The following is a 23,611-nucleotide window of genomic DNA, read 5'->3' on the forward strand; positions in this document are numbered from 1 at the left end:
ATGTGACCTCATCAAATATGCATAAATGTTATATCTCAAGCACTGTTACAGATAGGAAAATGCAACCAATGCAATATTGAAGTTATTGCACAACAGCTGACAAAAACATCCGATGATCATATATGGTCATGGGACATCATTAAATATGCAAGACTGTAATACCTTAAGCACTGTTACAGACAGGAACATGCAACATGTTTAGTATGAAGGCCATGCAATTTCCTATAATATATTATTGTCAATGATGCTGATTTTGGAACGCTGCTAATAAGTCAGTGGGCTCGAAACCCGACATTGCTGCAACGCAGCTATATTTATTATTATTATTCTTCCGCCGTTTTTTCGTCACACTTTATGGCAACACCGTTGGACCGATCAGTTCCATACTTGCCACAATGGTAAAGCTATATGAGATCTGGTGCATATCCTAAGTTCAGACACATAGGTCACATGACCAGGCCGCCATTTTGGATTGAAGGCGAAATTTTCAATGCCAAATTGCGCACCTTTCTGAGGGTCTGAGTGCTCCAATTTTTTTATGATAGTAGCAGTGCGACAAGGACTACAAAATTCATCAAAAAAAACTTTAGCGGTCACGTGACTTTTTTTTTTAGAATTTTTTTAAATTTTGTTTTGCATCTCATTTGCATAATTTTCGACAAATCAACTAACCCTGAATAACTATGAAAGATCATATGAGATAGTATTTAATTCCAAAATATGAAGTACAGGCGATAAGCCGTTTTTTAGAAGAAGATTTTAGAATGTTTTTTTATATTTTTATATTCTTTTATATGGTCACGTGACCTCATTTTATAGACAAAATTGCAATATCTCAAGCACTGTTACAGTTAGGAACATGCAACCAGTGCAATATTGAAGTGATGGTACATGAAATTCTACTAACAAACAAGATGACCATATATGGTCATGTGATCTCATTAAATATGCATAAATATAATATATCAAGCACTGTTACAGATAAGGACATGCAACCTGTGCAATATCGAAGCTATAAGACACGAGATGTGACTAACTAATGTGATGACCATATATGGTCATGTGACTTCATCAAATATGCATAAATGTAACAACTCAAGCACAGTTAAAGACGGGAACATGCAACCAGTGCAATATTGAAGTGATGGTACATGAAATTTTACAAACAAACAAGATGACCATATATGGTCATGTGACCTCATTGAATATGCATAAATGTAATATATCAAGCACTGTAAGAGTTAGGGACATGCAACCTGTGCAATATCGAAGGTATGGGTCAAGAGATGTGACTAACTAATGTGATGACCATATATGGTCATGTGACTTCATTAAATATACATAATTGAATTATCTCAAGCACTGTTACAGATAGAAACATGCAATCTGTGCAATATCGAAGCTATGAGACAAGAGATGTGACTAACTAATGTGATGACCATATATGGTCATGTAACTTAATCAAATATGCATACATGTAATAACTCAAGCACTGTTACAGACATGAACATGCAACCTGTGCAAAATAGAAGCTATGGGACATGAGATGTGAGTAACTAATGTGATGACCGTATATGGTCATGTGACGTCATTACATATGCATAATTGTAATATCTCAAGCAGAATCACAGATAGAGACATGCAACCTATGCAATATCGAAGCTATGAGACAAGAGATGTGACTAACTAATGTGATGACCATATATGGTCATGTAACTTCATCAAATATGCATAAATGTAATAACTCAAGCACTGTTACAGATAGGAACATGCAACCAGTGCAATATTGAAGCTATTGCACAACAGAAGTGACTAACACATCCGATGACCATATATGGTCATGTGACCTCATCAAATATGCATAAATGTTATATCTCAAGCACTGTTACAGATAGGAACATGCAACCAGTGCAATATTGAAGCTATTGCACAACAGAAGTGACTAACATATCGGATGATCATATATGGTCATGTGATCTCATCAAATAAGCATAAATGTAATATACCAAGCACTGTTACAGTTCGGGACATGCAACCTGTGCAATATCGAAGCTATGGGTCAAGAGATGTGACTAACTAATGTGATGACCATATATGGTCATGTGACCTCATCAAATATGCATAAATGTTATATTCGAAACACAGTAACAGATAGAAACACGCATCCAGTGCAATATTGAAGTTATTGCACCACAGAGGTGACTGACATATTCGATGACTATATATGATCATGTGACCTCATCAAATATGCATAAATGTAATAATTCAAGCACTGTTACAGATAGAAACATGCAACCTGTGCAATATTGAAGTTATTGCACCACAGAGGTGACTGACATATTCGATGACTATATATGATCATGTGACCTCATCAAATATGCATAAATGTAATAACTCAAGCACTGTTACAGATAGAAACATGCAACCTGTGCAATATCGAAGCTATGAGACAAGATATGTGACTAACTAATGCGATCACCATATATGGTCATGTGACCTCATCAAATATGCATAAATGTAATAACTCAAGCACTGTTACAGATAGGAACATGCAACCTATGCAATATCGAAGCTATGGGACAAGAGATGTGACTAACTAATGTGATGACCATATATGGTCATGTGACCTCATCAAATATGCATAAATGTTATATGTCAAGCACTGTTACAGATAGGAACATGCAACCAGTGCAATATTGAAGTTATTGCACAACAGAAGTGACTGATACATCCGATGACCATATATGGTCATGTGACCTCATCAAAAATGCATAAATGTTATATTTGAAACACAGTAACAGAAAGAAACACACAACCTGTGCAATATCGAAGCTATGAGACAAGATATGTGACTAACACATCTGATGCCCATACACGGTCATGTGACATCATTAAATATGCATAAATGTAATAACTCAAGCACTGTTACAGACGGGAACATGCAACCTGTGCAATATCGAATCTATGGAACAAGAGATGTGACTAACTAATGTGATGACCATATATGGTCATGTGACCTCATCAAATATGCATAAATGTTATATCTCAAGCACTGTTACAGATAGGAACATGCAACCAATGCAATATTGAAGTTATTGCACAACAGAGCTGACAAAAAAACATCAGATGACCATATATGGTCATGTGACATCATTAAATATGCAAGATTGTAATACCTTAAGCACTGTTACAGACAGGAACATGCAACATGTTTAGTATGAAGGCCATGCAATTTCCTTTAATATATTATTGTCAATGATGCTGATTTTGGAACGCTGCTAATAAGTCAGTGGGCTCGAAACCCGACATTGCTGCAACGCAGCTATATTTTAGTTTTATTTTACTTATTTGTTTATCTGAAATGAAAGTCTTTCGATATAATTAATCAATGATGTGATAGTTGGTAACAGCTTCTGAAACAATAACTATACATCATCTTCACCACCAAGGAATATATTTTCACTGCACAAGTAAAAACATGAAAATAAAATCGAGTAAAAATAGTTTCTTTAAGTACATGGGTTTTATATAGTATGACAAACCAGTGTTAACATGTGATAACCAGAGATATCGTGTGTCAATCAAATTTACAGTCTCAGCAAAAATTAAGAATCTAGCTAATATAGAGGGATTCACGGTTTGACAGTTTGAGAATTCCATGGTGCTAACAGATCGGTTTAATTAAAATGTCAAACTATCAGCAATAAACAAACAATAAATATTACTAGGATTCCTGGGATACCAAAAGCTAGGAGGTTCACCATATCATTTTTCTAACACTAAGTTTTCCCGCCAAAATGTTGGTCCCAACATATCGTATATTTTTATGTGATTTTTTTATGATTTTTGTTAATTCCAGACAAAGTGGACATCATTTTTCACTGCCTGCAGGACTTATGAATATTTTTGAAAACAAAAATATGAAAAAAGTTGTTTTTTTTAGTCAAAAAAACGTGAGACTAACTAAGTTTTATAAACATGGAAATTGATTTTTTTTTAGTTAATGTACTACACTAAAATATATATGTATATTTTTGAAGTAAGAAAAATTGTTAACAACATATTCCGGTAAATCTTTAAAACATTATCCAAGAGCATACACAGATGCAGATGAATGTTTTGAAAACTAAATTAATATACTGCAAATACTGTAAAATACTTTTGTATGAAGGTTATTTTCACTGATTTTTGACATGCATGTTGAATGTAAAATATTGGTCCAACATTATGTCTATATTTATGTATTTTTTCTTTATAATTTTCTTTTATAATTTTGGATAAAATAGACATTTTTTATTTACTTATTGGTCTGATTTTGTGAATTACTCTGGAACTCCAATGGTTAAAAAAAAAAATTCTGAAAACTGTTAATTTTTTGCTTCTTTTTGCAAAAAAAAATATTTCAGAACCCACATATTTTAAAAATACTAAACCGGCCAAATTTTGGTCGCTAAAATTTCTGTGGTACATGTACAGTTTATTTGAAGGAATTTTTGAAAGTTACAAGGGATCTTGTTATATAAACAACGACAAAATGTACACAGCTATACACGACAAAAATATGACTTTTACGAAATTAAAGCGGTTTATAGGAATATAGCTAAACAAGCCACTAAAGTGATGTTACCTTTCAATGTTCAAAATGGTACATTTATTTGTAAAATAATAATAGAAAACAAAATTGCTCATTTATACTAGCATTTTCATCCAAATCATAGATATTCTGTTCGTAATTATGACAACAAATGCTCAATCCAACCAAAATAAAATGAACGGCCTTGAAAAGTGAGAAATGAGGCGAGGTAACTAGGCCGATGGAGAACACAATGAACAAAATTGAATCCTCATCTGAGGGAAATTACTTGAAATCTCAGGAGACGCGATATACTGACAAATTCATTTCACTCCTAGTATTTATCTCTGCATTTACATTACGGTGCAGAATGGAACAGAAATTTAAAAAATCACAACATTGAAAAAATGATTGAAAGAAATATTACTATTCCAAATAAAAAATAGTCTAAATTGATGAGGATGATATACACAAAAAACACTTGAAAAAATTTAACAATAAGAGACTTTTTTTTATTTTAAATGTTTTTGTGTCTGTTTTATTTTTGGAACTTGACGGCCAATGAGAAATGAGTTTGGTGACACTAGTGAACGTCATTAAACAAAATAGTGTCAACAGTATCGGGAAAACAGACACCATTTCTTTGATGGAATCTGATAACAATCATATTTGAAGTACTGGGAAAACGTGGAGTGTTTGCCTTATTGTCACAAGTCAAATCACACCATCCTAGATTTGCGATACAAAAACGCACATAGCTTCATTTCTGTTGTTATGATTACATGTACAGACAAGTTCAATTTTTTTTTTTATTAAATAATACATTTTAGAAAACTGAAAACGATGTTTTCATGTTTTTTCACACAATATAAATTATAACAAAGAAAATACCAGCTATAATAAGATAATTGGTTTGAAAGAAAATTATTAAATTTTTTTTTTTTTTTCTTGTCAATACAATAATTCATCCACATAAAATATTGACACATTTACACACAAAAAATAATGATCTTTTTCATCACAAGCGAAATTTTTATTTTTGTTATTATGCCCTGTATAGCCAACCAAATATAGGATTTAAATGCCCATATTTGGAAAGTAACCATACTTTTCAAACAACATTATGTAACACGAGGAAAATTTCGTTCTACAATCCTCATATTTTGCTCACCCACAATCCGTCTGTACAACTATACCCATGAGTTAACAGACATTTTTTGAATAATTGTTCCGACTTATTTCTCAGTAATGAAAGAAGCAATTTTGGTAATTTGTTCAATTCCAATAATTTCTTGCACAGAAAATGAAAATGACAGGGTTAATTAGAAAGTGTGCCCAGCAAAAAAATCTGCAAAATGTTGCAATGTATGAAGGGCCCAGAAAAAAAATACATTTATGTTTCTAGTCAATAAGCATGTCAATTAGAAACATGTAACAGCTCTGTTTTGGGTGTTTTTTTCAGATTTTTCAAAAACAAAAAATATAAATGCAATAATAAAACAGACTCTCATCAACTTTGAAAAACAAATGTACTTTTTTTCTGGACGTAATAACAAAGGGGGAAAATTTTAAATTATGTTTGTATGGGAATTAATTAATACATTTTACATTTGTATTAACATTTAATTACCCTGGCTGCCCACTCAACAAAAATAATTATCTGAGATAGTTTCGATATTCAAATTCAAAAATTATACGTTTAATGAAGACAAAAGAGTTATATTTCCTCATCAGTATGATTCACATAAAATTAAACAGTATCACGGTACCAAGAATGGTAATGGCGCATTATACGAGAATAATCAATGGTTGATTATCACCGAGTCTGTCAGTGCAACATATGGCCTTCAGGGTATGGCATTATACTTTAAAAGTCTCAAATTAGACTAAGACCACCAGAAAGAGAGAGAGAAAGAAAAAAAATGTTCCTCAGAGCCCTATTGTTTTGGCTAACTCAGAGTAGGAACACATGTTATTGCAAGTTGGGATAACAAAAAATACACAGTGCTTCTTACTTGATTTGGATTGCCCATTAAGTTATCGTTATCGTAATTAGTGTCTTACGGAGAGCTGTGCGGTTTGATTGACAGTCCGAAGGGTCCAAGAAGAATTTTTTTTTTAAGCTTTAAAAAAAAAATACACTCAAGTAGTAGAAGGAGTGAGACCAGTGAGCTGTGTGAAAATATGCCATTTCTCTCATAGTTCTCCCCCCCAAAATGCTATATTTGATCATTGGGAGCTGCATCATAAATATTTAACAACGAGATGCTATATTTAATACTAACAGTTGCGGCCTGTCACAAAAAACTTTCTCCCTACTAAAAGGTAACTAAAATAACAGGACAAAGTCCGGTGTGTGTGCGCAAGATGTCAATGACAAGGAAAAAAGTTTTCTTGCATAAAGTAAACGAGACTTTCTAAAAAGCAACGGGTGAGGAACAAGAAATAGACACCCTAATGTTTGTGAAGAGAAGCGTTTTTCTAAACTGACAGAGAAAAACAACCGGATTGAGTGGACTGAAAACGATACCCAGGAACAGTTGAAATATACATGTAAGAAGATACCGTGGAATGTAGTCTGAATGTCTTGGTGTTTGCAAGGTGCTAATAAGGCTTATTTCTTACACTTTTTAAGTAAATAAAGGAGGGGAACTCGTTTCATTAAGTACACCATTTCTCCACCCTCCATTCACAGCTTAAGTAAATATACCAATGAAAAGGTAATGAAAGCTACCCACAAAAAAGGGGGGGTCTCTCTGTACAGACAATTGCATCGTTTTTATCCCGTTACCGCATTCGACTCGGTGAATTGTACAGCAATAGTGAACTCATCAAGAAGAAAACCTAGCTGTGATAAACAGAGATTCATCCAAATCAAATTTCCCTTTATTTCTCATGTTTTCAGCTCATCCTCCGACAGGGGTCTTTCCTCCCCACAGACACAATGGTTTATTCTCAAAAATAAGGGGCCATTGTTTGTAGACTATCAGCATGTTTTAACTTGGGACTGGATTTATCACCATTCCATTGTTCAACATTTGAGAGTGGGGTAAAAAAAAAAAAAAAAAGCATCAAATTTGAGAAAACAACTACGATAGCTGTGCATATATACACATAGCAGTTTGAGGCTGTAATGAGAGGGGCGGATACAAAAAGAGAGGCCCCCCCAAAAGGGAACCCATGACTAAAGCTAATTATGCGAGTGGAACAAATGCCTTTGGAGTACATTAGACTGGGCATGTTACAATGGCGAACAAAGAGCTGGTACAGAATTACCCAATTACATACAACAGATAAGCATCTCAACGAGCTGCCAATCACCCTAAACCTCAACTGATTGACAGAGTCCAACAAATCGGCTATATTACACTATTAGGAAGCAATGAAATCTGCCTTGCCTCTCTCCACATGGTTTTTTTTTTCTCTGCTCGTTAAGCAAATATATATAAACCCACCAAATTGTCAGTCATGTATGAATCGTCCCTGAAATGCCAGGGTACATACTGAAAACATGCGCTGAATTGATAATTTTGGTTATTTTCTTCCAAGTACAATTAGATCGTCTTCCTTTTTTTTTTTTTTTTTTTCCTTTTCAACGATCATTGATGAGCTGATGTAGTAATTGAAACACTCACATACAAACTATTCAGAAAACTAACTAGCTTAAAATGTAAACAGTACTACTAGTCATGATTCATGGAGAATTTATTGCATTATTTCTATTTCAGTCTTTATTTAGAATAAAAAAAGGAACAAGAAATTTCTTTTCACCGCATCAGAAAGTGACGCAACATACACGTTTCCTTTTAGAATTTGTATGCAGCCAAATGAAAAAATCTGTACTTTAAAACGAGAAAACATGACAATTCATGACTTTCTAACTCATTTTCTTCATTCTGGATAAATAACACAATTATAGAGAAAACAAAGCCATCACCCACATTAACCACTGTTTGGGTGACGACACAACCACAAAAAAAAAAAATAATATAAAAAATAGCCTGCAGCAGTAAATTACATTAAATTCTGATCTGAAAGGTGTATATTTATACCTTTAAGTACACAAGCAGACAATAGGAAAGAGACACCAACCGCTATACCCATACAATATGGATCGGTATATTAATAACGACAAATTTATCAATGGACTCAGACATTAACGAAGAAAGCAATCTGTTTGCCTACCATTAAACAAGTCCCCACAATTTGACGTTTATTACTTAGCGGCATCCTTTGGTTGCTTTTCAATGCCCCTCCTTTCCTGTACCTCCTTGGCAATGAGCATTTTACCGGGTGGGCGACGCCATTTTTTACTTAGTTTATTGAATACTGCGTTTCAGACTTCCACCTATACTATTCAATGTCCGCCATTAAACAGAGGGCTATGGGAAAAACTAAAAATGCGACCAGGAATTAGTAATATTCTGAATAGGTATCACAGGCATGCGTTTAATGTCCATGTTGGTGGTCTCTCTGATGACGTTCATTCCCTGGGTTGTTTATACTTGGCAATGAAAAACGGTTAATTGGTTTTTTTAAATCAAAGCATGTACGAGTTTTCTTATTTTAATTTGAAATTTGTCATTAAAATTGTGACTTTATATAGATTTTTCATGAAAATTCAAAAAAAAATTGAAAAAACATAAAAATGTTTTTGTCTATGTTTTATTCTGCATATTTATCAGTACTTTGGCTGTCATTGCTTTTGTACATATTTAATTCCAAGCAAAATATAAATAAAATGGGTTTTTAAAACTTTTGAACTTCCATCATATTTTTACAAAATAAAAATAAACAAATTTTTTTCATATTTTTGAATTTTTGTTTCACAATTTTGATAAAGACCTGTAGGAAAGTGAGGATTTAGTACAAAATTAACATCAAAATAATATATCAAAACGTTATACCAGTTAACACATTTTGGATACCGCTATAAATATACATATTGAAAGTCAATTAAAAGCAATATATTGAAACATAAATTATCAAATTATTATTATTATTAATGAAATGTAGATTTTTGAGCAGAAATTGTTGTTGTTTAATCCTCTATAATTTCCAAGCAGACCTTCTGGGGTGCCCAACCTAACATAGCAAATGCAACTAATAACAGACAGATGGACAGACAGATGGACAGACAGATGGACAGACGGACAGACAGACAGACAGACAGACAGACAGACAGACAGACAGACAGACAGATGGACAGACAGGTGGACAGACAGACAGACAGATGGACAGACAGACAGACAGACAGACAGACAGATCCTGAACACGAGGATTAGCCACCCCCTCAGAGAAATAATCTAAGCAAATAAGAATTAACAAAAATAAAAAGAAGTTGTAAAAACATTTTTTTTTTTTACTTTCATGGAGTACAGTAATTCAAATCTCATGTTTCAGATCAGTTATTTCTGAATTAAAAAGAGATACAATATCTTTGTTCTGACAGAGGAGATTAGACCAATATACCAATTTAGAACAAAGATGAACCAGCATTGTTGACAAAAATATTAAAATTAGGCACTGATCAGGCGTGGGTCTGTGAATGACATCCGGTAAATCAGCCTCTAGATTTTTGCAGACAGAAACTCTTTAGAATTAGAAAATATGAAGGCATGTCCTCAAACTAAAATTTCATGGAAAAGTTGCTGTTACTTCTTTTTAACCTTTATTTTGTATAATCAGCAATGTAACAAAAATATTATTGATGGACAGTGCCATCCTTATTCTTATTTTTTAAGACAAATACTGTTTTTCATCGCTAAAATTTATTGAACAATTTCACATGGTGACTGATTTGAATAAAACAATTTTCATATTTTGTGAAATTACTGGATAGTAAAACAGAGAAATTTCGCAAGTCAATTCTTAGTGAGAGAGTGGGGTTGGATTTGAAAAAGTAATTTGATGTTTGTAGTTTGCATATTCGACTTGCTGTCCCTGAAAGTACCATTCACACAACTTGCCCGCAAACCCTCACAAAAAATTAACTTCATTACGTTTATATATTTCTGTGACAATCTTAGCATTTTTACACTTTTCAAAACACACCATTTCTCAGACACTCGTGAAAATGATGCAGTATTAAGTGGAAGCTTCAGAACACTATAGAATAAAGCCATGTAACGAATTAAACAAATCCGACAAATTAGCACAATTTTTTTTCCTGCCAGTTCTATTTTTTAGTGTATAAAATGCATCCTAATTCAAAAAAGTAGCCTGCGTTGGCTCGAGTGGTTGTTTTAAAGAGATGATATTACTGATGAATGGTTACCTCGACAACTTTAAGGTCAAGATTATTCAGCACAAACTGTGTTAATAATAGAGTGTGTTATCACTACAAATTTGTCCTGATAATGAACCTCTTTTTACAAGTGCAAGGTGATATTTTTCATTCTGTGATTAATTTCTAAACGTTGAACAAATATAAATTGGTCTCTTGCTCGCTCGCCCGCCTACTTGATCGGTTGATTTAAATGAACTGTTGCTGAGTATAGTTCGGGAATGAATGAATGATTTGGGAGGGGTTCTCATTCGAAGGAAATGGAGCAAAAACAGATGTCACCAGGTTGCTAGGCGACCACATCAGTGCATATACCATGTGCTGCTCAACCTGACATCCTTGTCACGAGACAGACAGACAGTTGCGTTTTGAGTAGTTGGAAAAAAAAGTACATTGAGGAAGTGGGAACAAGTGCAACCTAACTACTGAATATAGGTAAGCAGTGCACTGAATACTCAAGCCTTGGTAAAGACACAAAGCAAATAAGCAAAATAAATCCTCATGAAAAAAAAATCAGCTTCAAAAATTTTACATCATTACTGGCTCCAATGATTTTGTCACTCACTTTGATAACCTTTCACCCATTTGTTAGTTTGCATATTGTTTACTCCAACAAAATTTTGCAATCAGTAAATGATGTAAGAGAATAACAATTAAGCGTAATATGCAAATTAATGCCAACAATTAGGCAAAATCTGAAAAATACCAACCATTAGGCAAAATCTGAAAAATACCAGTCAGTATATTAAAAATGTTTACATACTAGTAAAATTTGACATTGCCATAAATATTTGGCAGAATTTCCAGTGGTTTAGTTTATTATAAAATGGGGATTATCCCTGAAAACACACTGGATTACTCCAAATACAGGTAGGAATACAAATTAGGGGGAAAAAAGAAGCCAGAGACGAAATTAAAAGAGCAGAATAAATCTACGGTTAACACTACTACATGCCTAGCTTTAGAGGTAACATTTACTTCTGAAAATGTTGATAAAATATTAAAACATTTCACGCATGTGTAAATTTCTATAACCTAAAACAAATGAAAGAAGAGAACAATTTGAGCAAATGATGCAATTTTGTGAAGTGAATGAGCAAACAGAGTGACTGCTGTGAATCCAATTTTTTTAAAAATCAGGGAAAAAACTCTTCTGATTGGATTGAAAATTTAACTTTTTGTACAAAGTCTTCATGATAGAAGATGGAAAAGGGAATGGGGATTGGGTCATGCAAAGCTGACATCTTGTACTCTCTAAGTATCGTCGCTGAACGAGACACTGGATACATTTCATCAGTCTTTGTATACAGCTATTATGTATGGGAAGAGAAACGACGGAATTCATTATTATTCCGGTTGCATCGTTACGTGAGGGGAGGGATAGATATCATTGGAATTCTCGCGGCGCCAATGCATCTTAACAAACGTGGTATATACAAAACTGGATAAAGCAGAGAAATGCGCAACAATAGGTTCAAAACAGACAATGCTTGCTCGCCTAAGTAAACAATATCACAAGACATACTGAAGCTTACACCTGTAAGAAAAACGACAATGAGTGTGGCTTTTCTTTTCTTCGCAAGTCCCGCAATAAAAGAAAATTTGCAACCAAATGAGATTTTTTAAGCAAGATAAAAATGTCCCCGCTAACTACGGTAACATCAATAATATAAGAAATGAAATTGACTTTGATTGTCAAAAAATGAATATAATGATGATCTATAGTACCTGGGTGGAGTACATTAGATGGCTACATGGCTACTAAGCTTAATCATGTTTTGTGAAAATAAAAAAAAAAAAGACCATTCTCTTGTATTCTGAATGAATGCCAAGAAAAATGTTGATCTTTGGACTCTGGTCGCATTGTCATTCCTTATTCACTCACCCGCAAAAAGAAACACCAGATTTTTTTTTATTATTATTTTCAAAAAATTATTTCTCGTGAACATAGTGCTGATGTTAAAAAGTTACTTTTCACGTTCAATGATGGTAAAGAAGCTCATAGTTTTAGTAGAAGTCGATGTCAAGGATTATTTCAGCGGGACATACAATGTAGACGGTGCCAAAAATACACTTTAGGGTATAGAACACTTAAATTGATAAAGAGATGGTTGTTCGTTGATAAAAGTTCAAGGATGGATTTCTGTGGAGATTTCTTTATTATTCCTTAGAGTTTATTCCAGGTGTCAAAGTGTGCATTTGCATAGAAGCGTATTCATAAGAGCAAAATTTTACTGTGACTTGTCTTGAAGACGCAAGTGAATATACGCTATGACTGCTTGTCTAAAGACTCAGAAGAAATGTTCACTGTGATTCCAAAAATAAATAAGCAACAAATATGGTGAAATTGTTTTGGGAATTTTTCTGTTAATTTTCAGCCAAATAGATATAATTTGACATAGCCTACAAGGTCTGATAAAAAAAATCTTTGAAAAAAAAATGGGAAAAGTTACGTGGGTTTAAATTTGTAAATGATGACTGGAGTCAGTCGCTCTAAGGGTTAATGGCAAATTCAAAAAGAAATCACATATTTCAAACCAAGAAGTCCTTTTCCAAGCAGAAAAAAATAAAATTCCAGTAAAAATACAATGTATAGCCACCCCCCTTGAAAATACCAGGTTCTTTTTAAGACTTTGGACTATTCATGTTCAGACATAAAAAGTAATTTTAAGTGTTTATAACAAGCTATAAAAAAAGGGGTTTTAAAAACACATTCCACGAGTTGGGTTGTTAAAAATCATCAGAAATCAGGCAAGATTATTGGACTGGTTATAAAAGTATTAATACAATTCTTGTAGCAATTCTGTGGGCAAAGAATTTTGATCGTTTCCATGGTGGCAAATTTTGACTACAGCAAAACAAAACACCGAAAACCGTTCAGTGGGAAAATAAGCAAATCTGGGAAAATACATTCAAGGTCAAGTATTCGAAAATTCATTTTTTTACAGTTATATGACGTGCAACAAAAGCAATGAATATTTTATTTCCAAAAAATAAATTATAAAAGCATTTATCAGTGAGGCCAAAAAAAATTTAGTTTAGAATGAAAAGTTTGTTATTTACAAAACACCGTCAAATTGAATGTGCTGAAATAAGATGAAAAAAAAAATGAAAATTAGTTTTTGATTTATTAATAAAAGCAGCATAAATTTTTGATTCCTTTTTTTTTTGTATATTCATTTTTTTCGAATGGATTTACTGAACTGTGAAGCGAAGACGTTGAGGAGTAAATTGGTGGAAATTACGCACCATAGCATGTTTTTATTATCAATTTTTTCAAGGCAACCTTTCGCACACTTTCTAATGATCACACGTGTTTGCCGGAGGTAATTTATCGCAAAATTTGATCAAAACAGGAAAAAGAAAATCAAATTTTTTTAAACACCACTTCAATCTTGAAAACTACAAATTCGTAGACGAATATAAATATTTTCAGTCAAGGGATTGAAAGTGATTCATCAAAAATATGACTAGGACTGGCAACTCTTGTTTTTTTGGGAGAACATTTTCTCTATTAGGAGGATATTCAATTAAATTCTTTACTGATTTGCATACATATAGTTTACAACAGACGCTTTCTTTTTCAATTGCAACAAAATTACACCACTTAACCACCTTTTATATTTCCTTAACATCGTAAACGTTTAAAGCATCCTAAAAAAGTAAAAAAAAAAGAAAGAAAGGAATATAATTTCAATCGCTCTCATTATTGTATTTGGGAAAGAATTTTCAAAAAAAAAAAACAATTTGTACTCGTATCTTAAAACCTAATGATGGGCAATGTAGTAACGATGATTGGTGGAAGTTTTTCTTCTCAGTGGAACAAGATAATTGCTAACCAAAGGATTTTTTTTTCTTCGTCAAGTAGATTTTGGTTTTTCCTTTTTTTTTAACTCTAAATATATTAAAAAACGCAAGAGCTTGCAATGTCAGAGAGGTTGCCACGTTTTCCATGTTTCACCTGGTTACACATAACCAAACCACTTCAACGAGAGAACCATCAAAAGCTTATTCATTGAATTAAACAAACATTATTGATTGTAATTCTATGTTTTAAAATTTTGTGCATAAAACTGAGATAATTTTATTTGTGTACTGATTGTGCAATTGTGACGATTTATGGTAGAACAATCATTATTAATAATAACAGCTGGTATTCCCATCTTTCGTCGCATGAAAATAAAGTAAAATATTGGTTAAGTCATACATTATATTTAAATAAGAAATAGAAATAATGAATGTATATATTATTGAGCAATAATTAGTATTTTACTTTGAGTCCTGTCTTTACAAATGCGTTAAAATACTTCACACATTCTAATTATTTGTAATTTTTCATTAATTTTCTATTTTTTAAATACAGAAGCCAAATTTGTTTTAAAATTAAAAATGTTTTTTTTTTTTGCAACATTTTTATTTGTAATTAGTTTATGTTAACTGTATCACCAGCCTTAGTTGCCAAGACAATGTACACAGTAGATGTTTGTGAGATATGAAACCCAAAATTGAAATCATTTGACACAGCGAGACCTGTAAAGGAAGAGAGAGTCACTAAAAGCACTAGTAGAATGACACAATGTGACAACAGAACTAATGGGCACCTGATATAACAGAATTGCTGACACCAACAAACAACAGAATTTGCATAACTGGAACACCTTGCAAGTAACTGAAATGGATCTATTGTTCGGGTGTTGCGAGTCCGGAAAACACCAATCAGTGTTCAGTATTGTGAAAGATGTAGCGCAGGAATTATCCACAACCTTCCACACCCAACTTAATTGTTTTCTTCAAATTTTGCAAATTCAATACATTGGGGAAAACAAAAAAAAAGTAAAATTTCACGAGAAAACGAAAAATAGAAATATTGGTAGCTTGTCATTTGTGAGAGAATTTTTATCATCTAGTCAGTTTAATTCTTTCCTTGGTAGCAGATTGCAATTACATGGAAAAATGGGTTATTAATTCAACTCAATTTGAGAATTTCTTACTAATTTTCCCATGAAATGCCATTTATTTTAAAGCGTTGCCATGGACGCAGTAACCATTTTAGCGAAACCTTCACAAAATCAGACCTTGCACTTTTCTCCTTGAAAAATACATTGAATATAAACAAAAACAAACACATTCTAAACTTATACAAATTTTAGGAATGGTTGTTTATTTAACCTGCATGGGGAAAGCACTTTTAACAGGGAAACTGTGAAGGACAGAATTTTAAAAGTTTACTACCAGGGGCTTGAATCAATGATTGAATTAGAAACTCTGTATTTCCAGGAAATGTTGACATTTCCATCAAATTAAAATTAGTTGAAAAATATAATTTCAATAAAATTGGCTCAAATATGAATTTTTCATCCAAAAAAATGTTTGAATAAAAATCAAACTTAAAGTTAAACAAAAAATTTATCAGACATAATTTTTACACACAACTGTTTTTTAATAAAATTCACGGCAATGATAAAATCAGTGAAGTAGAGTTTTTAAATGAAGAAAATTAGGATTTATACTGATTTTTTTTTTTTTTTTTAATCCTAAAAAAAATGTAATAAACAGTATGTATCACTAAGGGCGAGGATAGACTTGACAACTAGAACAATCCTGGTTCAATGCAACGCAGCTACTCACTAGATATGCCAGTGAAATCGACACCATTCAAGTCAGATGTCAGGAGGTTAGGGTATTTAAATATCATGGTTTTGTTACACTGCCGTAATTTGTCTCGTAGGAGACAGTCCTTTTCATGCTATGGTAATCCAGCAGTTGGGCAACCGCTGCTGAAATTTATAAAAAAAAAAAATTGCATAATTCTCGTAGCTGAGTTTCGTTACGAGTGCTTTTATTCCAACGAAGTGGGAGGGGGAATTAGTGCACAACAGTGCTGTCGTCGTTGTATTTATATTCAGAGCGCACAAGCTGACTTATGGCGAGAGCCCCAGGAATTAATAAGTAGCGAAATGCATTGCCTCGCAGTTTTGCATTACTAGACGGTGAGCAGATGATGAAGACACACAATTGATGGGCAAGTCATACAATCAGAGCACACTTTGGTTGAAGCAGTCAAGCTTGAGAAACTGCTTGAAGGTGTCTTTGGCTCATGAATACTTTAAACCAGCTTACTGTGTGTCACATTTCTTAAAACCCACCACCACAACCCCCACTCCCACCCCCACCCCAAACTTTTGTGGCATTCAAACAATACACAAATAATAAGTGACTAACTTATTGAAGAAAAAAAAAAAAAAAAATTTTCTGATTCACAACTTTATAAAACAGGTGGAAGAAATTACGTGGCAGACATCGTCAACACCTTACACAAGAGATGAAAAACACAAGCGACTGAAACGGGCATTCAGAAAACACTTAAAATAATTATGTACAACTGAAAAATTAAGCTTAAAAAAAACTCAGGATTACTCTTTTCTTTTTAATCCCACAAAATAATATCCACTCAATTCCAAATTAGATGTTGTCATTATGTAAAGAAAGTCTCTTTGACCTTTGACACCAAGAGAGAGCACTTTAATTTCTTCGAGGTGGTATAAAGTAGATAACGGTGATCATTGTTTCAAAGCTTTCGGAATTAATGCACTTAATTTTATAATGTTAGTGTTTTTTCAGATAGTAGAAAAAGGACTTAATGCTCTTATACAATTTTTTTTTCTAATCACTTCGCTGGTATAAAATATATGAAAGTGTATTCAAAAGTAATGTTCATCAAATTAGATGCATCTACCAAGGACGCAAAACGTGCTCATTCTAACAGCTATCAGGTGTCTGTATGTCTTGCGAAATATTAAACTGTCCTACCTTTATCAGACGTCTTCTTGTTATGTTCCCATGGCAACATATTCGTAGGTTCCTTAGGTGCATCAGTGGGCATATACCACGTTGAGTCCTCCTCAGCTAGTAAGGTTTCCACATCGACTTGGTTTGCAGCTTTGGCCGTTTTGGTGCCTTTCGTTTTATGGCTCGTGGGTGCTTTGGGTTGGTTTTTGAAAGGCAGAGGTCGAGTGTCACTAATGTTGAACTGTTGCCTCTGCAGCTGAATCTGTGCCTGCAGGATTTCCAGTGGGTGGGCCTCCTCTGGTTGGTTATTGTTCAAGGGGGGTTGCCCACTATTAATAGGTGCCTGCTGACAAACAACGCCCGCAGATAGACCAGCAGTTGATGAGGTTGAATACGTCGACGTAACACTGGCTGTTCCAGCAGTGCACATGAAAACGGTAGTGTTTGGGTGGCACAGGCCATTATTCTGAATGGATGCACTGTTAGGGGTGATGCTTTCCCCGTCCTCCAATTCACAATTCATATTTGAATGACTGCCTTCTACACTGCAACTACTATCGGGCCTGGATAGCATTCCATCAAAGACTGGACAAGAGAGATCCTCTCTATCATTACTAATACTATTAACACTACTAGGGCAACTTGATATGTGATTCGCTATCTCCGTGGACATGCACAAACTATTTACTTCTGAGTTCTGTTGATTTTTTGGAACAGTGTTATTATTGTTATTGCTGCAATGTTCCGAGTTTGATGGGGTCAGGGGATGTTGTGGCCCACTGGGAACTTCATTAGACGTAGGGAGTTGACTTGCAGGAGAATTCAATGATGTAGGAGATGTTAACATATGTGGAGAATCCGACGAAATTGTTGCCATGGTGACCGCATCCAATGGACTTGAACTCTGCATGTCAGGAGGCGTTGGGAGCATAGTTTCTGTGGTTTCAGTTTTAAAAAATGTTGCACCTTCATGGTGCCCTAAATTTGATTCATGGGAGCCACAAAGATCACTTTCGCTGATCAAAGACGCTTCTTCTAGTAGCTTGTTTGTTTGTTCGTCAATACTACCAATGATCGAGCCACTTTCAATACTATTGTTTTCACCTTCCATGCTGACTGTGTCATCAGCTTTTTTCCTTTTCCTCCTTTGTCGTTTTGGTTGTTCCTCCCCATCAAGCGATGCGTCTCTTTTACGCGCTCTTTTCCTACGTGGTTTCGGCTCGGCCAGTTCCATGGGAGGGTCATGCAAAAAATTCTGATACTGGAGATGGAAAGTCCCGGAAGAAACAGAATTTGGAGTCTGCTGCCCCCCATCAGTGATGGGTGAGCATCCGATACTGCTCAAATTATCTAGCTGTGGTACATGACTTTGGAATGTTTGGTTCTGTGGCATAAATGGGGAAGGAACCATACCCTGTTGGATTGTTGGATACTGACTTGGTACCTGCTCATAACTAGGACTTTGTATTCCATTATCCGATACAACACTATATAGCTGATGATTCACCGACCTTTGAACTGGACTATCCAAATCTGCTATCATGTTTCTACATGCTGCAGAAAGAGCCGCAATGCAGTTTTCGTTTGACAATGACTGGGGCTCTGAATTAACCGACAAATACTCCACATGCCGGTTTGTCGGTATTTCTTCCTGTTTTTCTTTTAATGACTGCGTCATTCGCTGCAACTGTTTAACAGCGTTCTGTGACTCCACGGGATGGATGTCAGATTTCATCAGTTCCATTGTGTCACTGACATGATTGGGGCTTTCTGTCTTTTCTATCGTTTTTGGTGTACTTGCTTCAATCTGGTCCGTGATTTCCTTGAAATCCTCTGGACTGAGAGTGCCCACAGAGGGAGAATTCTCAGTTTTGGGTTGAAATTGTTGGACACTGGTAACAGGTACTGGCATACTGGTGGATACTGAAGTGGTTGTGGTAACAGCTGTTGTTGTTGGACTTTCTAGCATTTTTAGGTGGGTAGTTTCAACCTTACTAACAGGCAAATGAGTGTTGTTTCTATCTGAAACTAACTCTTCAAAACTTGGCAGCCCACTCTCTACCATGTCCAGTGTGTTTGAATTTGCAATATGTTGGCTTGTTGTTATCAGCCCACTTTGTTCATCAACAAAAGTTTGTTCAGTATCAATTCTCATTTCTTCATTTTGTGGTTGTGAAGTTAGTTGCTGTTGTTGTTGTTGCTGCTGCTGCTGTTGTTGTTGTTGATGTTGTTGCTGAGATATCATATCTGGGGTTTGAAGATCGTCAGTTATTTCAGGAAAATTTGCAAAAGCAGGATTTCGAGACAGTTTTGCTAGTTTTTCAAGTTCTGCACTGAATAGCATACTACCCCTTTTTTCACCTCGAGGATCATCAGAGTATGGAACACCGGGACTCAGCTCGGGCTCCTGGGCATCAATGGGTTGACTGTTTTGTACAGGGGGAGTGTGAATACTCTGAATGGACCCAAGTTCAGCCCAAGTTTGATTAGGTTCTTCAAGTGTGTGGTCTCTTTTTGCCATCGCTTGTAGCACTTGTGCAAATGATGCTGCTGTTGTCAATGGAGGTCGAGTTGGTCTGGGAATTGCTTCCATGTTTGCAAATTGGGCAGCATTTTGAAAATGTTCACCAGGGCCACATTGAAGTGTGTTCGGCCCATTATTACTTTGATAATTTCCATTCAATTGATTATAAGGATAATTGGGTCTGTGCTGAATGCCAGGACCCATTGGTACCTGGGGGGCTCTTGAAGTTGGTCTGCCTTCCATCATTCCAACTGGTTCACTCATTTGCTGCATTCCGGGAAAGTTACCAGTTGGAGAAACAACTGCTGCCTGCCTTGGATACCCATGCATTTGTTCTGTTTGATACCTGGGATGTACTGCACCATTCTCCAACATCGGTCCAAAATGTCTCAGTCGCTGGGTGCCCCCACCATTTGGATTTTGAAACTCCATCCCACTCCTAATAACCCCAAATTGTGCCCCTGAATTGGTTCTATATCCCTGCTGTGGTGCCGGATACCGCGGATGGCCCCCAGACTGACCCCCGGGATACCTTGGCAAGTTTGGCATGTTCTGCATGGAAGGAACATTTGAATTTCTGTGGAAACTACCCTGTATTGTCCCTTGAAACACTGGTTTGGCACACTCTGCTGACTGGAAATTTCTCTGTCCACTATAACCGGCCGTACTGTAAGGTGGGCTGGCATTAACAAAATGAGGATGACTCACCCGATTTGGCTGCATGTGTGGTGGGAATTGTCTCGGTGATGCCTGTGGTGGTAGTTGGTTAACATACTGTTGGTACACTTGCTGTGGCAAATGGTGAAGACGATTGCTATTCACTGTATTTGTGGAAGCCATATTTGATGCCATACCTTGGCCCTGATAAGACGAGGGTATATTGTGTACAAGGTTACCCTGTGGAAGAAAGTCCATTGGCTTGCTTATGGAAGTATTCATGCCGGGTATGTTTGATGCAGCCCTATTGTAGCTTACATTTTGTCCATGCATATGTGGGCTCATTGAAGTGGTCTGCGTATCTGCGTTCCTTTCATAAATCCCGGGTAAACTAGTATCTACATTTTGTGTATTGGAATGTCCGCCCTGATTCGGGTAAAAAGTTTGTACGGTGTTTCCAATGTTGGCTCCGTTCTGTGCTATCCCTCGATTCCCGGGGAACCCGCCGTATTGGGTCGTCATTGTCGTGTTTTCAGCCGGGAATGAATTTGTACGTTGATACGGCGCCGCGTGGCTTGGCAGAGGCGTTGGGCACGGTTCCGAAACGCGTCGGGTTGTCGATCTCCCGTACGAATCGACGTCGCATTCCCCTTGATGAATACTTGGCTGTAAAGCAGGACTAAAAACGGATTCCGTTGACTGGTGAAAATCATCAGCGATTGCAGAATCGGAGAGGGAAGGTTGGCTAGATCGTGGTCTATTTTGTTGTTGTACGCCGCCTTGATGCTCGTCGAACGGGAAACTGTCCATACTCGCTCGACCGTGGTTCATTGGGTTAAAATTATGTGATGCGTCCATTGCCATACGTGACTGCTGCATCGCCGCTGCGTGTTGTCCCTGACCGTTGGAAAACGGAAAACTAAAATCCCCGTTCGGTGGAGCTTGTCCGCTGAGTAAAGCATTGTCCAAATCACTGCATTCAAACCCTTTCATATTTTCCACTAAAGCGTCGGAATGCGACACTGTGCCAGCATTGGGGTGGTTGTTATCGTGTGAAAATCTGGCTTGTGACCGGGCATTCGAAAATTCGTAATTTTGAGCAGCGGTGTGATGAACGGGGTGTTCTACGCTACTCGCTCCTACTTGTGAATGATGACCCCTTCCGGCCGCTGGGTTAGTGGATGTAAACATTGTCTCTTATCAGTTAGGACCGCCCACAGTATCGATTAGTAGATCGTCACGCCGATATAGAATACAGACACAGACTCACGGCAGAAATCACGCCTGTCAATAACACAGAACACGAGTAGATCGTGGTTGAATGTATCCCCCAATCGAGGCGACGTGAAACTGCAGTCAAATTCGAGACACAGTTGTCGCCTCCTTTCAAAGTTCGGAAGCATTCAGCAAAACGGAGCTACTGCAAACAGCATTTATATGGTTTCTGAACTCCTGCTTCACACCCTACTCTGTCCACTAATCGCCACTACTAGCAGCACACACCGCGAACTGTCTTTCTTCGAAGACCCCAAATTGTGCCATGATTTTGCGTAGAACGGGCTGATTTCCATTCGAGTCTTACCACTTTCAGCATATTTGGTCGAGCTAAGAACACTTCAAAGTCTAGTTTGGTGGCGATTCAAAGCAGTTCGCTGGGTCGATTCGAGATACCGTAGCATTTACATTCCAAGACTATTGTCAATTTCACCCTCGTCGGCCATAATGGTGACTGTATTCTGCGCATGCCTGGCACATACCAATAGAGCAGAGGTGTAAAGGGGTCACCAAAATAATTTTCCACACAAATTCTTTTGTTTGCGAATCCGTGCGCCAAACGTGACAAAACTATGCCTCGTCCGAAAAAGGGTGTGCCCTGTAATCAATGACGTCAAAAAAGTTGAATTAAAACTTTATCTACGCACGAGAAACAGATTTTTACAACTAGTGATTTGGAAAGTGCTAATACTAATTCGACGGAACCATCCCCCATTACATATATTTGTACAAAATATGTTCTTTGCGCTAAAAACCAAGTCAGCTAAATACCGAGATAGGATTTAGAAACCCGGGGGGTAAATACTCACGCCCCAAAGCTTTTTTACTTTATCTATCCATCTATTTGCATAGCTAATGAAACACTCGAGGGGGGAAATAGTAAACTTAAAATAATCGAACCGGATCACTTTTTAGTAGCGACACGTTTTACATTGGGGACGTGAGCGTTCAGTTTAACCACAAAAATGCGTTAGAACTCCACTTGTTCGGATATCCAATTTCCAAAATTTTCTGGTATACGATTTGACCTGGTTTTTGTCCATGGGTTTTGCCGTGTGCGCCACCTTGCTTTGTTTTGCATATCCTATTGATCGCTCTTCTACTTTATCTACGTAATAGTCAACAGATCGCGTCTGAAAGGTGCGTCTAACCGACCTGTGAAGTGGTAGGTTGGAAAGTACTTACAACGGTAAACAAAAAAAGTGGCGCATTAACACAGGCCTCCAAAAGAAAGGCGTCAACAAGAGCCAAACGGTCAAGGAAGACTTTCTATTCATCCATTCAAAAACAAATTCTGAAAACAAACACTGAGTCCGTAATAGCGCTTTGTTCGACAATTTAATGGCATTTGACGGTTCAGCACTTTTTGAAAATAACAACATGGAAATAGAGTAAATAAAATAAATAACTCCTCGTCTTTTGCCTTCTCGAGCTTTGTTGTGTTAGCTTTCGACACAAAATACCGATTTGTGAACGTGTCCACTGTTTCCAGGTACTTGTATGTTGA

General features: G+C 36.0%; 1 protein-coding gene across 2 annotated transcripts in view; it reads right to left on the reverse strand.

Annotated features, from left to right (window-relative positions):
- The window catches only part of LOC100375657 (uncharacterized), a 74,948-nt gene extending 52,394 nt beyond the window's left edge, over positions 1-22,554 (reverse strand). For both annotated transcript variants that reach the window (XM_085491246.1, XM_002731292.4), the window contains exon 1: positions 17,670-22,554. In XM_085491246.1, coding sequence (XP_085347372.1) covers positions 17,670-22,020 — 4,351 coding nt within the window. In that variant the 5' untranslated portion in view covers positions 22,021-22,554. The remainder of the gene's footprint in view (positions 1-17,669) is intronic.
- Between the last annotated feature and the right edge of the window lie 1,057 nt (positions 22,555-23,611).

This window comes from Saccoglossus kowalevskii, chromosome 16 (genome assembly GCF_978046115.1).
Source record: "Saccoglossus kowalevskii chromosome 16, keSacKowa6.1, whole genome shotgun sequence".
In the NCBI taxonomy this organism is placed as follows: domain Eukaryota; kingdom Metazoa; phylum Hemichordata; class Enteropneusta; family Harrimaniidae; genus Saccoglossus; species Saccoglossus kowalevskii.